This window comes from Aotus nancymaae, unplaced genomic scaffold, assembly GCF_030222135.1.
Source record: "Aotus nancymaae isolate 86718 unplaced genomic scaffold, 86718_ANA_hifiasm-v0.15.2.pri h1tg000057l, whole genome shotgun sequence".
In the NCBI taxonomy this organism is placed as follows: domain Eukaryota; kingdom Metazoa; phylum Chordata; class Mammalia; order Primates; family Aotidae; genus Aotus; species Aotus nancymaae.
The window spans coordinates 67673689-67686826 of record NW_026988471.1 but is presented as its reverse complement, the minus strand read 5'-3'; the positions used below and the strand labels follow the sequence as shown (position 1 = coordinate 67686826).

General features: G+C 37.6%; 1 protein-coding gene and 1 pseudogene across 1 annotated transcript in view; both read left to right on the top strand.

Moving 5' to 3' along the window:
• Positions 1–13138, top strand: part of LOC135269646 (ankyrin repeat domain-containing protein 36B-like) — a 32603-nt gene that overhangs the window by 10752 nt on the left and 8713 nt on the right. The window contains exons 6-10 of the mRNA XM_064363784.1: positions 984–1054; positions 10553–10581; positions 10676–10748; positions 12712–12740; positions 12835–12907. Coding sequence (XP_064219854.1) covers positions 984–1054; positions 10553–10581; positions 10676–10748; positions 12712–12740; positions 12835–12907 — 275 coding nt within the window. The remainder of the gene's footprint in view (positions 1–983; positions 1055–10552; positions 10582–10675; positions 10749–12711; positions 12741–12834; positions 12908–13138) is intronic.
• On the top strand, positions 3163–5747 carry LOC105710148 (U3 small nucleolar ribonucleoprotein protein IMP4-like; annotated as a pseudogene).

Genomic DNA, 13138 nt, shown 5'->3' with positions numbered 1-13138 from the left:
TGATTTTCGTTACAAAGGTGATCTATAAACTGAGAATGGAGCTAAGTAACACATGGGGTGTTGCGTAAATATTTTGTTAGTATGTATCTTGAAATGAGAAAATGTCAACTTTCATCTATTTTATGGAACTTAAAAAAATGAAAGTAGGGCTTTATCTTCCATGTCAGTTGGAGATAACATGGAGATTAACTATCACTCTAGCAAACGTCTGCTGGTTCAGTTGAAATCTATAGACAAGTGATAGTGGTAGCCCAAGCCAGATCTTGACATGTTAGTTTTCTCTCCTTGGAATTGATGAGCTCAGTAATAGTGGACAATCATGTTACCTATTTTAATGAAATAATGGTATTCATAAATAAATTGATTTACAAATTATGAAATAATTGAGATGCCCTGAATTATAAGCCACAAATAATAGAACAATAAACAAAATTAGGACAACATTTTTCTTAAACTGAAGCATTTGAATATTAGAACCTATGAAAAAACACACATTGGGTTTGATTTGGGATTTCAAAATAGTTCCAGCAATAAAATTTAAGAACAGATTCCACTACTTTACTATTTCTCTGTGAATGTTAAAAATGCTACTTCATTAAACCTGTAAAACAACCTCATGAAAGAAGACAGTACAATCTAGAAGAAGACATTGCGCCTAAGAGAAGCGACCTGTTTAACAGCAAATACCTGTAGGCTATAGAGCCAGGACTTATCAGTAAGAGCCAGGAAGGTGACTTTCTATTATGTCAAGGTGATGTGAGTTAGTTTATGAGCTATACTGCCTTCACTTCATGAGTACTTCACCTGTCGTTATTATTTAATTAGAAAGGTACTAAGAAGTTTGTAGAGCTCACAGAACAGAAGTGTATAGGATAATTAACATCCCGATACTGTTTAAAATACTCTAGTAATTTAGTATGTTTGGTAAATTTTTTTAATAATAGTATTAAAATATAAATTTTCTTTATTAATTTTATGCATAGCATTCTCAAACTAATTTCTGAATACAAAGAAGAAAAGAAATCTAAAGCGCTTTCTATAAATAGCAATCCAGGTAAGATTTCTAACAGTGAATTACTCTTGATGGTATTACCATAGATAAAAAAGAATAAGGATGTTTTGATTACAAAAAAGTACTGTTTAAATGGCATGCATTTAAAAAAATACTTTCTTAGTAGTCTAGATTTCATAATTATTTAAAAAGTTAATTGTAAATGATTTATAATCTGAAATAATATTGTTTGAAAAAATTGTTACTTAATTATGGTTCCTAATATTCTAGATGATCTTTTTGTGTAAATAAGAAAACAAATTTTAAGTTATGCTGTATGTTTTCTTTATAGTCACATTAAAATGAATTAGACTTTTTAATTAGAACTTCTATTTAATTTGTATAATAAATTCTTTGCAGCTAGTAAATGAACAATAATTACAATTGACCCTTGAATAGCATGCTATTTAGCTCTACCAATCCCCATGCAGTTGAAAATACATATTTGGTATGTTACATGTATTATATTCTGTATTCTGCATACAAGAAAATAAACTAGAGAAAGGAAGCTTTTGCAGTAGTTAAAGCTGTAGTTTCCTTGTAGTTCAATCCTTGAACTACTATCAAGCTAGTGTGAGGTATTTACCCTTCCATGGTAAAATAAATAAATAAATAAAGTAAGCTCCATTTACTCATTTTAAAATGTTGGCCTTTTTCTTGGCCTTGTGCCTTCTTCATTTGTTTTGCTTAATTTTTCCTTATATTTATAAAAATACAATAATAATTGACAGGGATTTTTCTCTTGTGAAAGCCATCAGTGAAGAGGCCATGTTGACTTAGGAAATATAAACATATTTATGTTGTGGCAGTAGATACATAAAGCAGAAGCAGAAAAGAGGTACAGTTAATATGATTTAGTGAACACTGAATGTAAAACACTAGGGTGCAGAGAGAAATCCTGGACCATTCATAGGTTTCCAGGTTGTGTACTAGCCTTTATACTGCACACGAGAAAGGAGTAGGACATGTTCAGTGAATGGAGAAGTACAGCTGGTCAACAGGGAAGAATAATTTCCCTTCCCTCCAACTCTGAGGTTGGAGATGCAGACATAGATTGATGTTATTCTAATTATTAGGCAAAGTCATTGATCTCAATGAGCTGTCCATGATGCAGACGTAGAATGAGATGGCATCCAGTGACAAAACCCCAGGAATGTCAATATTTCCCCCCTACCCCCAGAAAAAAAAGAGTTGGTTAAGGAGAATGAGCAGTGGCTAGAAAAAAGTAGGAGAGGAGTCAGAGGAAGTGATGTTGCAAAAATAAAAAATGTGAGAATTTCAAGGAGGGAGTATCAATTCTAACAAGTAAGATGACTAAAAAGTCAATTAGATTTAACTTGTAAAAGCTCTTTGGTGGTGCCCTTTTCAAAAGAACCATTTATGAGGTGTAAGGTGCACTATTGATGTGATTGGTATGTTTGGTGTCCAAATATGGAGGAATAAATCTATCAAGATCCTGCGTAACTCTTTTGTAACTGCAGAAACTATGTGCACAGGGTCAGGGAAAATGTCTTGACTTCTGAGTACATGTACCAACACTTTTACAGAATTGTCAAAACCTAAGGGTAATGTGTGAGAAAAAACTGTGGCCTCCTTATCTGCTCCTTGTGGAAATACTTAATTTGTACTGAAGCCCCTATTAAGTTCTTCTGGATGCATTCTGAAACAAAAGTCTGGTAGCAATAACTGCACCCAACTTCTCCAAAGCACATACACCCCAACTCACTCCAACATGGAATCATAACACAGCTGCATTTCAAGAGTTTCTAGTTTCAGTCAGAAGTAGTTTACAGATCAGCAGTTTGGAGAAGCTAACGTCTTTTATATAATATGGAGAAAAATGTAAGTTGATATGCTAAATATACCAGTTCTCTGTGTTCTGGGACAATTTGTTTTAGTGCATTTTCCTTTTCATTGCCTCTTACAATATCTGCTTTTACTGCTTTCTTTTGAATTTCATCCCTAAAGAAATATTATTAGAACACATTTCTAACACAGGCATGTTTGACAACTATATATTATTTCCTTTTAAGAGAATTAGCTACCTATTCTAAAGTATATCTGGTATTCTATTAATCTTTAATGCTAAACTTCTTGATATCTTTAGCACAATGACATTGTAAGTGATGACAGTCCTTTATGATTTTGAGTGTCTTTTAAATTTTCAAATTTTAAATGTCTTTTAAATTTTCAAACTTGACATAGTTTTAATGTAAAACACTTTCCTGGTATTACCTTTCTTCAAATATTGCTAATCTGTTACTTAGCTGGAATATTTGGTCAATTGGATTACGAGACTTTTAACCATTTATATATCACTTTCTTTCTTTCTTTTTTTTTTTTTTGAGATTGAGTCTTTTGCTGTCCCCCAGGCTGGAGTGCAATAGTGTGATCATAGCTCACTGCAGCCTCAAACTCCTGATTTCAAGTGATCTTCCTACCTCAGCCTCCTGAGTCGCTGAAACTGCTATAAGCATATGCCACTGCATCCAGCTAACTTTTTTCTTTTTTTTATTTTTCAGAGACAAAGGTCTCTCTCTGTTGGCCAGGCAAGTCTTAAACTTTTGCCTTCAAGTGATGCTCCTGCCCAGCCTCCCAAAGTGGTAAAATTATAGGCATGAGCTATGGTGCAGGTCCATAACTTCCGTTATTCCCCAAATAAGTTTAAAGTCCTCTTGACCCTTGATAATAAAAATCCACTGTTTGGGAGGAGAAGTGGATAACTCATCCTACATTTCAAATGCAGTTTTTGACTTTTTGACCTGTTCTGTGAAGAACGGCCTTTAACAGATGATTTTTAGTTTTAATAGACATTTTTAGTCTTATAAGAAGCTAAAAAAAAAAGATTAGAAACAAATTAATTGAGCTCTATGATCAGTGGTACAGTATTATACTATATCCAAGGGCTACATATATTTCTATAATTATCACAATGACTTGAATAATGCAAATTATTTTATCTATGTTTTCACTAATACTTTTTTTTTTTTTTTGAGCCAGAGTCTCTCTCTGTTGCCCATGCTGGAGTGCAGTGGTGCAATCTCGGCTCACTGCAACCTCCGCATCCTGGGTTCAAGCGATTTTCCTGCTTCAGCCTCCTGAGTAGCTGGGAGTACAGGTGTGCACCACCATGCCTGGCTAATTTTTATATTTTTAGTAGAGACGGGGTTTACGCCGTGTTAGCCAGGATTGTCTTGATATCCTGACCTCGTGATCCACCAGCCTTGGTCCCCCAAAGTGCTGGGATTACAGGTGTAAGCCACCGTGTCCAGCCTACTAATACATTTTAGAGATAGAGTCTCACTCTGTTTTCCAGGCTGGAATGCAATGGTTATTCACAGGCACAATCTGCACTGTAGCCTGGAACTTTTGATCTCAAGCAGTCTTCCTGCCTCAGCCTTTGGAGTAGTTGGGACTGCAGGTGCGTCTCACTGCACCTGACCTGCCTGATACCTAATTATTATAAAAGAAACCTTGCTGAGCTGAAGAAAATTGACTGTGATCTGTTTGTTTCTCTTCTAGAATATTTCATACTATGGGATATATTTTTAATTATCCACATTCTCAATTTTTTTATTCTGGTTAAAATAGGATTGCTGCTTGTTTTTCATTTTTTTGGCATAATTGTTTCTATTTCTTTTATGGATTTATTCAAGCAGAAATACAGGAATCTTAAAGGCAACTGTCAAGGAAAACAGATTAGGGAAAGGTATTTTGTAAAACAGCTTTCTGATTGTAGTCACATGTCACATCACTTTAAAGAAAACAAATTTCGAGGCGGAACCCACAGATTTTCCCGGACCCAAGTGGAAGCGGCGCTCGAGATGCTGCGCCGCGAGCCCGCCTGCGCCGCGAGTACCTGTATCGCAAGGCCCGCAAGGAGGCGCAGCGCTCGGCCCAGGAGAGGAAGGAGCGGCTGCGGTGCGCACTCAAAGAAAACCGCCTGATTCTTACTGAGTTACGCCGGGAAGCTCTGACCTTACAGGGGTCCCTGGAGTTTGATGATGCTAGCGGTGAAGGCGTGACCAGCCACGTGGATGACGAATACCGATGGGCAGGAGTCGAGGATCCCAAGGTCATGATCACTACCTCCTGAGACCCCAGTTCCCGCCTCAAGATGTTTGCAAAGGAGCTGAAGCTGGTGTTCCCGGGAGCCCAGCGAATGAACGGAGGTCGACATGAAGTGGGGGCGCTGGTGCGAGCCTGCAAAGCCAACGGCGTGAGCGACCTGCTGGTGGTCCACAAGCATCGAGGCACACCTGTGGGGCTCATCGTCAGCCACCTGCCCTTTGGCCCTACTGCCTGCTTCACGCTGTGCAACGTGGTCATGCGGCATGACATCCCAGACCTGGGCACCATGTCGGAGGCCAAGCCCCGCCTCATCACACACGGCTTCTCCTCCCGCCTGGGCAAGCGGGTCTCTGACATCCTCTGATACCTATTTCCTGTGCCCAAAGATGACAGCCACCGGGTCATCACCTTCGCAAACCAGGATGACTACATATCATTCCGGCACCATGTGTACAAGAAGACAGACCACCGCAACGTGGAGCTCACTGAGGTCGGGCCCCGCTTTGAGCTGAAGTTGTACATGATCCTCCTGGGCATGCTGGAGCAAGAGGCCACCACAGACGTGGAGTGGCGCTGGCACCCTTACACCAATACCGCACGCGAGAGGGTCTTCCTGAGCAACTGAGCCCACTCACCACTTAGTCAGGACGTGGACTTGGAACTCAGGACGGGGACTCTCATAGACAGACCTGCCAGGAGGGGCTCACCAACAGGCCCACTGAACTGGGATGTGGAACTGTGGCAGGTGGAGAGGTGTGAATAAACCGTCTGTGTCATGTGAAGGAAAAAAAAAATTCATGTAATGCAATTGTGTCAGGGTTTCCCAAGACTGCCTCTATGTTTGGTGATTCACTTAGAAGGATTCAGCAAACAGTCATACTCAGGGCTTTGATTTGTTACAGTGAAAGAATACAAAATAAAATTAGCTCAGGGCAAAGGGACATGTGGCATATCTGGGGGAAGCCAGGCACAAGCTTCCAGGAGCCCTCCTGTGGAGTTACCAGGATGTGCTTAATTCCTGTAGCCTTGAATTTTGACAGCATACGTGCAATGTTGTTTACCACTATGAGTCTCATAGAGACTTACACAGTATCCAAAGATTTTATGGAAGCTAGTTACATAGGCATCCTCTCTCACACGTGCAAAAGTTCCAGACTTCCAGAAGAAAAGCAGCTATTCAGAGTCAACTACATTGTTTATGGAAACAGTTTAGGTACAGTGATCTACTTTTCTCAGAAAACGGTGAGAAACCTTTAAAATATAAATTTCCAAACACCAGTGAAAGGCCAGTTTTGCATGTAGGTCTTTCTAAAATGACAGTCTTATGACTGTCACGTGAATTATTTTCTTTACAGCAGTTATAGCCCCAACTTAATTTTAGGTATTGTCTTAAAAGTTCTATTTTAATAGTGAATAGTATAGTGATATAGCATGCTGCTTATTTCATTTGCATGAGTTTCAATTTAATATGAAATATTAAGTTTCTGTGCTGTTAGATTTTTGACTTTTGGTGAATATTTAACAGATTTCTATACAGAAGTTACTATGGCAATATTAGGTAATTATAATCTGTTCTTATTTGATTAACCTTTCAGCAAAATTGTTAAACTAAGTAATAATTTCTGATTTAAAATTAAAATAAAAAATTTATTTCGTTTTAATTATATAGCTGGTTCAGTTTTGTTTTATATTTTGTTAAATTTCTGTTTATAATTATGAAATTAAAAAAATCAATCATGTATTAGTTATTTTCTTGCCTACTAATACAATTATTTCCTTTATGTATTTTTATATACTATAATTCTGCAGTGAATATTCCTATTCTGTTTCAAATTGAGTGTATCTTGCTATAATATATGGTAGTAGAAGATTTAGTGACAATCTTCTTTTTTTAAGTTATACTTTAAGTTGTGGGGTTCATGTGTAGAATGTGCAGGTTTGTTTCATAGCGTAATGGTGGTTTGCTGCATCCATCATCCTGTCATCTGCATTAGGTATTTCTCCCAATGCTATCCCTCTCCAGCCCTCCACCCACCGACAGGCTCTGGTGTGTAATATTCCCCTCCCTATGTCCATATAACTCCCACTTATGAGTGAGAACATGTGGCATGTGGTTTTTTGTTCTCATGTTAGTTTGCTGAGAATGATCGTTTTCAGCTTCATCCATGTCCCTGCAGAGAACAAGAACACATTCTTTTTGATGGCTGCATAGTATTCCATGGTGTATATGTGCCACATTTTCTTTATCCAGTCTATCATTGATGGGCATTTGGGTTGCTTCCAAGTCTTTGCTATGTGAACAGTGCTTAGATAATCATATGTGTGCATGTGTCTTTGCAATAGAACGATATATAAATTTTGGGTATATACCCAGTAATGGGATTGCCAGGTCAAATAGTATTTCTGGTTCTAGATCCTTGAGGAATCACCACACTGTCTTCTACAATGGTTGAACTGATTGATACTCCCACCAACAGTGTAAAAGCATTCCTATTTCTCCACATGCTCTCCAGCATCTGTTGTATCCTGATTTTTTAATGATTGCCATTCTAACTGACGTGGGATGGTATCTCATTGTGGTTTTGTTTGCATTTCTCTAATGACCACTGATGATAAGCTTTTCTTCATATGTTTGTTGGCTGCATAAATGTCTTCCTTTGTGAATTGTCTGTTCGTTTCCTTCACCCATTCTTTTGATGAGGTTGTTTGTTTCTTTCTTGTAAATTTAAGTTCTCCATAGATTCTGGATATTAGCCCTTTGTCAGATGGGTAGATTGCAAAACTTTTTTCCCATTCTGTTGGTCGCTGGTTCACTCTATTGATAGTTTTGCTGTGCAGAAGCTCTTAAGTTTAATTAGTTCCCATTTGTCTATTTTGGCTTTTGTTGCTATTGCTTTTAGTGTTTTAGTCATGAAGTCCTTGCCCATGCCTATGTCCCGAATGATATTGCCTAAGTTTTCTTCAAGAGTTTTATGGTGTTAGGCCTCATGTTTAAATTTTTATATCCATTTGAAGTTAATTTGTGTATAAGGTGTGGGGAAGGGATCTAGTTTTGTCTTTCTGCACATGGCTAGCCAGTTTTCCCAATACCATTTATTAAATAGGGAATCCTTTCCCCATTGCTTTTCTCTGGTTTGTCAAAGATCAGATGGTTATAGTTGTGTGGTGTTCTTTCAGAGGCCTCTATTTATTCCATTGGTCTATATCTCTGTTTTGGTACCAGTACCATGCTGTTTTGAGTACAGTAGCCTTGTGATATAGTTTGAAGTCAGTAACATGATGACTCCAGCTTTGTTTTGTTGTTGTTGTTGTTGTTGTTTTGCTTTGGATTGTCTTGGCTATGCAAGCTATTTTTTGGTTCCATATGAAGTTTAAGGTGTTTTTTTTGAATTCTGTGAAGAGGGTCACAGGTAGCTTGATGGAGATAGCATTGAATCTATAAATTCTTTTGGGCAGTATGGCCATTTTCACAATATTGATTCTTCCTAACCATGAGCATGGAATGATTTTTCATATGTTTGTGTCCTCTCTTATTTCCTTGAGCAGTGGATTGTAGTTCTTCTTGAAGAGGTCCTTCACATCCATTGTTAGTTGTATTCCTAGGAAACATTATTTGTTGACGTGTATGTTTTTGCAAAACTGGACAAACAGATGGCAAGAGTGCTGAACTGCTGAACTCAGAAAATGTAGGTATATCAGGAGACTTGAGGAGTATAAAGAAAATGATTTTTAAAATTTTGACTCAAGTATAAATGAACTCACTTCAGATGTATTTAGAATATTTGCATAAAAGGTGATTTGATTTTGGCTGCTCCAGGAACTACTGGAAGCAGTAAAGAGTGCTAGAATTAGGATAAACCACAGTAACTGATTACTACTCTTATTTACTATTGGGCATCAGAGATACATGTTTTGTTGATATTAGTTATTCAAATGAGATAAACATGAATATATATACATTAACTTTGTTTCTCCAGAAGCTAACTTTTGGATGAAATAGCAATTTAATAAAAATTTTTAAGAGAATAGTATACTTCAAGCTAGACTATTTTGGAAACAAAAATAATGTTGAATTCATTAATTGACTCCTAAAAGGTTTGTTTTCAATGAATATTAGAGTGAGTTTCAAATGTAAAAGCTTATTCATATCTATCCTTGTAGCAACTTTATTTTGCATAAGTATGTCAAATTTGATAATTTATTATACTTTTTGAAGAGATTTATATATTGTATATTCTTGCCATGAGCAAAATGAAGAAAGTTTCTGAAGATTAAACTAGAGGATACAAGAAATGTAGGCACATTGTTATACCACATGTAAGGTTTGTTCTTGGGTTCTTGCCAAGTTTAAAAAGAAGAAACTGAGGCCAACACAAGAAGATCCAATATGAAGGAATTTATTCAGGCTCCCAGGTGAGGTTCTGTGGTCCAACAGGAGGGGCCAGAGAAGTCTCACGGACTCCTCTCAGATGTGGGGTTTTATAGGGAGTGAAGGAGCTCGATTGGTTTTGGGACAGCAGGACTGCTATTGGGTAAGGTTACAAGCCTTTGTTTGCATACAGGACTTGGCTGCTATTGGTTAGAATTACTCGGCTGCTATTGGCTAGAAAGACTCAGCTGCTATTGGCTAGAAAGACTCGGCTGCTATTGGCTAGAAAGACTTGACTGCTATTGGCTAGAATCACAAGACTCTGCTTGCATACTGCATTCTTTAAGGGAAGGCCAGGCTGTGCGAGAAGGGGAGAAGGGAACATGCCCAAGTAGGTGCAAGCTTTCAGACAAAAGGTGGGGGCGTGTGCGTCTGAGCTCGTGGCGAGGCAACCAACCTTACACCACATGGGTATGAGGAATAAAGAATATTATATACTAGGATTCACCAAACCTATATCCAAGCTGATCATTCTGGGACATGTCCACTGAGGAGTTGTGAAGCGTTCATTCAACTAAAGCGTCATAGTCATTGCGCACCTGCTCAATTATCAGGCAAGTAGAAGAGCGTAATGAATATTTGTAGTATAATGGTACAAATCCTTCTGATGCCTTGCATGAAAGACATGACATGCAGGAGCATTTACCACCTGCTTTGACATTGATTCCCAGACGTATGAGTTGCTCCTCTGATTTTAGATCACATTTATTCCTAATCACTCAGCATATCCACATGCACAATGACACTATTTTATTGTGGTAATAGACATATAAAGAATAATATCACATTTAAAATTATAAGTGTATGTTTCACGACACCTGTATTTCTGTTCTCTTCGGTGTATTTCTGTCATGTTCCTGTTCCAAGACACAAAGTATGAAACATCAAAGCCTATGCTAATACAGGCAGGGGAATAAAGCTTGATGCTAACACTACATGAATGTATGGTTAACTTTATCGTATTTACATATGATTGATTATGTATCCCTTTTTCTTTTCAGTATCTTCTCTGAAACAACTAGGCTACAGGGTAATTACACTCTCATTTATATTTCTAATTATTAACTCCATAGTCTATGAAATATACTTAATGTATTGATTATTTTGTTTCAAATTCTATTCAGGCTCCACGTGACAAGAAAACATCTGTTTCAGTTATAGCCAGAGAAGTAAAGGATGGAGACCAATCTGGGACAGGTAATTTTGCAATACACATTTAATGTCATGTTCCCTCAAGATTGAAGAGAACTTCTATTTTTTGAATAAATCAGTGGAAGGCTCAGTGAAGCTGCACATTCTGATTGAACAGGCCTGGGCTTCTGCATTAATAATAATTTCTTGGTTGACACTGGTACTGCTAGTCCTTGGCCTTGATCTGAGTAGTAAGATTATAGACTTCCCTACATTGAAATTGGGAAGAAGAACCATTAAAGAGCAGTTGAAGACATACCAGTCTCAGGGACAGCATAATTTTGCTTTAGTTCTACAGCATGTTTTCATCAAGGGGGAAAGAGAAGGAGATGAAGTAATAGAAATTATAGGCATCAGACCATATTGCCAAAACCAGAGGGAAGAAGTGATCGTAATAACCCGTAAACACTGTAGAAAACAACTAAGGACACCACTGATGGAGTAATTACTTTCCTTAAGGAAGAGAGATTGTGAGGCAGGAAGGAGGGAAAAGAAGGTATTTATGCAATTTTGGGGATTCTGCTGAGGAAACCTGAGTGAACTCCCTTCAGATGCATTTAGAATATTTGCATAAAAGAAGATTTGACTGTGGCTGCTCCAGGAACTACTGGAAGCAGAAAGAGTGCTGTAATTGAGATAAACCACACTGACTCATTGCTCCTCTTTGTTACTGTTAGGCCACAGAGATACATTTTTTTTTTTTTTGTTATCAAAATGAGATAAACTTGAATATGAATACATTGTCTTTATTGTTTAAGGAGCTAACTCTTGGATAAAATAGCTATTTAATGGAAATTCTTTAGAAAATAATATGGTACTTCAAACAAGACTTTTAGAAATAAAAGTATTGTTGAATTCATTAATATACTCTAAAATGAGTTTTTCAATGCATTCTGGAGTAATTTTTGAATGTAAAAGCATATTAATATCTAATGTGGTTTTGTTTTGTAGAAGTATGTCAAAATTGATAGTTGATGATACTTTTTATTGAGGTTTTTATATAATAGCTTATTGTCATGAGTGGATCATGAAACTTTCGTAAAGCTAAACAACAGGATATGAGAAACGTGGGCTAATTATTACACCACATGGATGTGAGAAATAATGAATGCTATTTACTGGGATTCACCAAACATATCCAAGCTGATCAATTAGGGACACTTCCACTGAAGAGATGTGAAGTGTACATTCAACTGAAGTGTACTTGTAATTGTGTACCTTCTCAGTTATTGGGCTAGTGAAAGAGCATGATGAATGTTTGTAGTATAATGTTATAAATAGGCCGGGCGCGGTGGCTCAAGCCTGTAATCCCAGCACTTTGGGAGGCCGAGGCGGGTGGATCACGAGGTCAAGAGATCGAGACCATCCTGGTCAACATGGTGAAACCCCGTCTCTACTAATACAAAAAATTAGCTGGGCACGGTGGCGCGTGCCTGTAATCCCAGCTACTCAGGAGGCTGAGGCAGGAGAATTGCCTGAACCCAGGAGGCGGAGGTTGCGGTGAGCCGAGATCGCGCCATTGCACTCCAGCCTGGGTATCAAGAGCGAAACTCCGTCTCAAAAAAAAAAATAATAATAATGTTATAAATCCTTCTGATGTCTTGCATGAAAGATATGCAGGAGTGTGTCCCACCTGCTTTGACATTGATTCCCAGGTGTATGAGTTGCTCCTCTGATTTTAGATCACATTGGTTCTCATCACTAAGGATATCCACATTGCTATTGATACTCTCTTATTTTAGAAGTAGATATATGACAAATTATATTATGTTGGAATTTGTGAAGCCTCTATTCCTGTTTTCTTCAGTGTGTTTCTGTCATGTTGCTGTCCCAAGACACAAAGTATAAAACATCAAAGCCTACACTAATACAGGCAGGAAAATACAGGTTGATGCTAACACTGCATCAATGTATGGATATCTTTATCATATTTACATATGATTTATTATGTATCCCTTTCTCTTTTCAGTGTCTTCTCAGAAAGAACGGGCCTCAAAGGTAATTACACTCTCATTTGTCTTTTGAACTATTAACTGTATAGTCTGTGAAATATACTTTATGTGCTGATTATTTTGCTTCAAATCCCATTCAGACTACACGTGATGAGAAAGATCCTGTTTCAAATACAGCCACAGAAAAAAAGGATGAATCAAAATCTGGGACAGGTAATTTTGCAATACACATTTAATGTTCTGTTCACTGAAGATAAAAGGGAACTTCCCTTCCCAAATAAATCAGCAGGGGGCTCATTGAAAGTGTACGTTGTGATTCAGGAAGCCTGAGATTCTGCATTTGTAATAAGTTATTTAGCACCAGTGATGCTGCTGGTCCTTGTCCGTGATCTGAGTAGTACGATTATAAACTTTTCTACATTGAAATTAAATAGAAGAACCTCT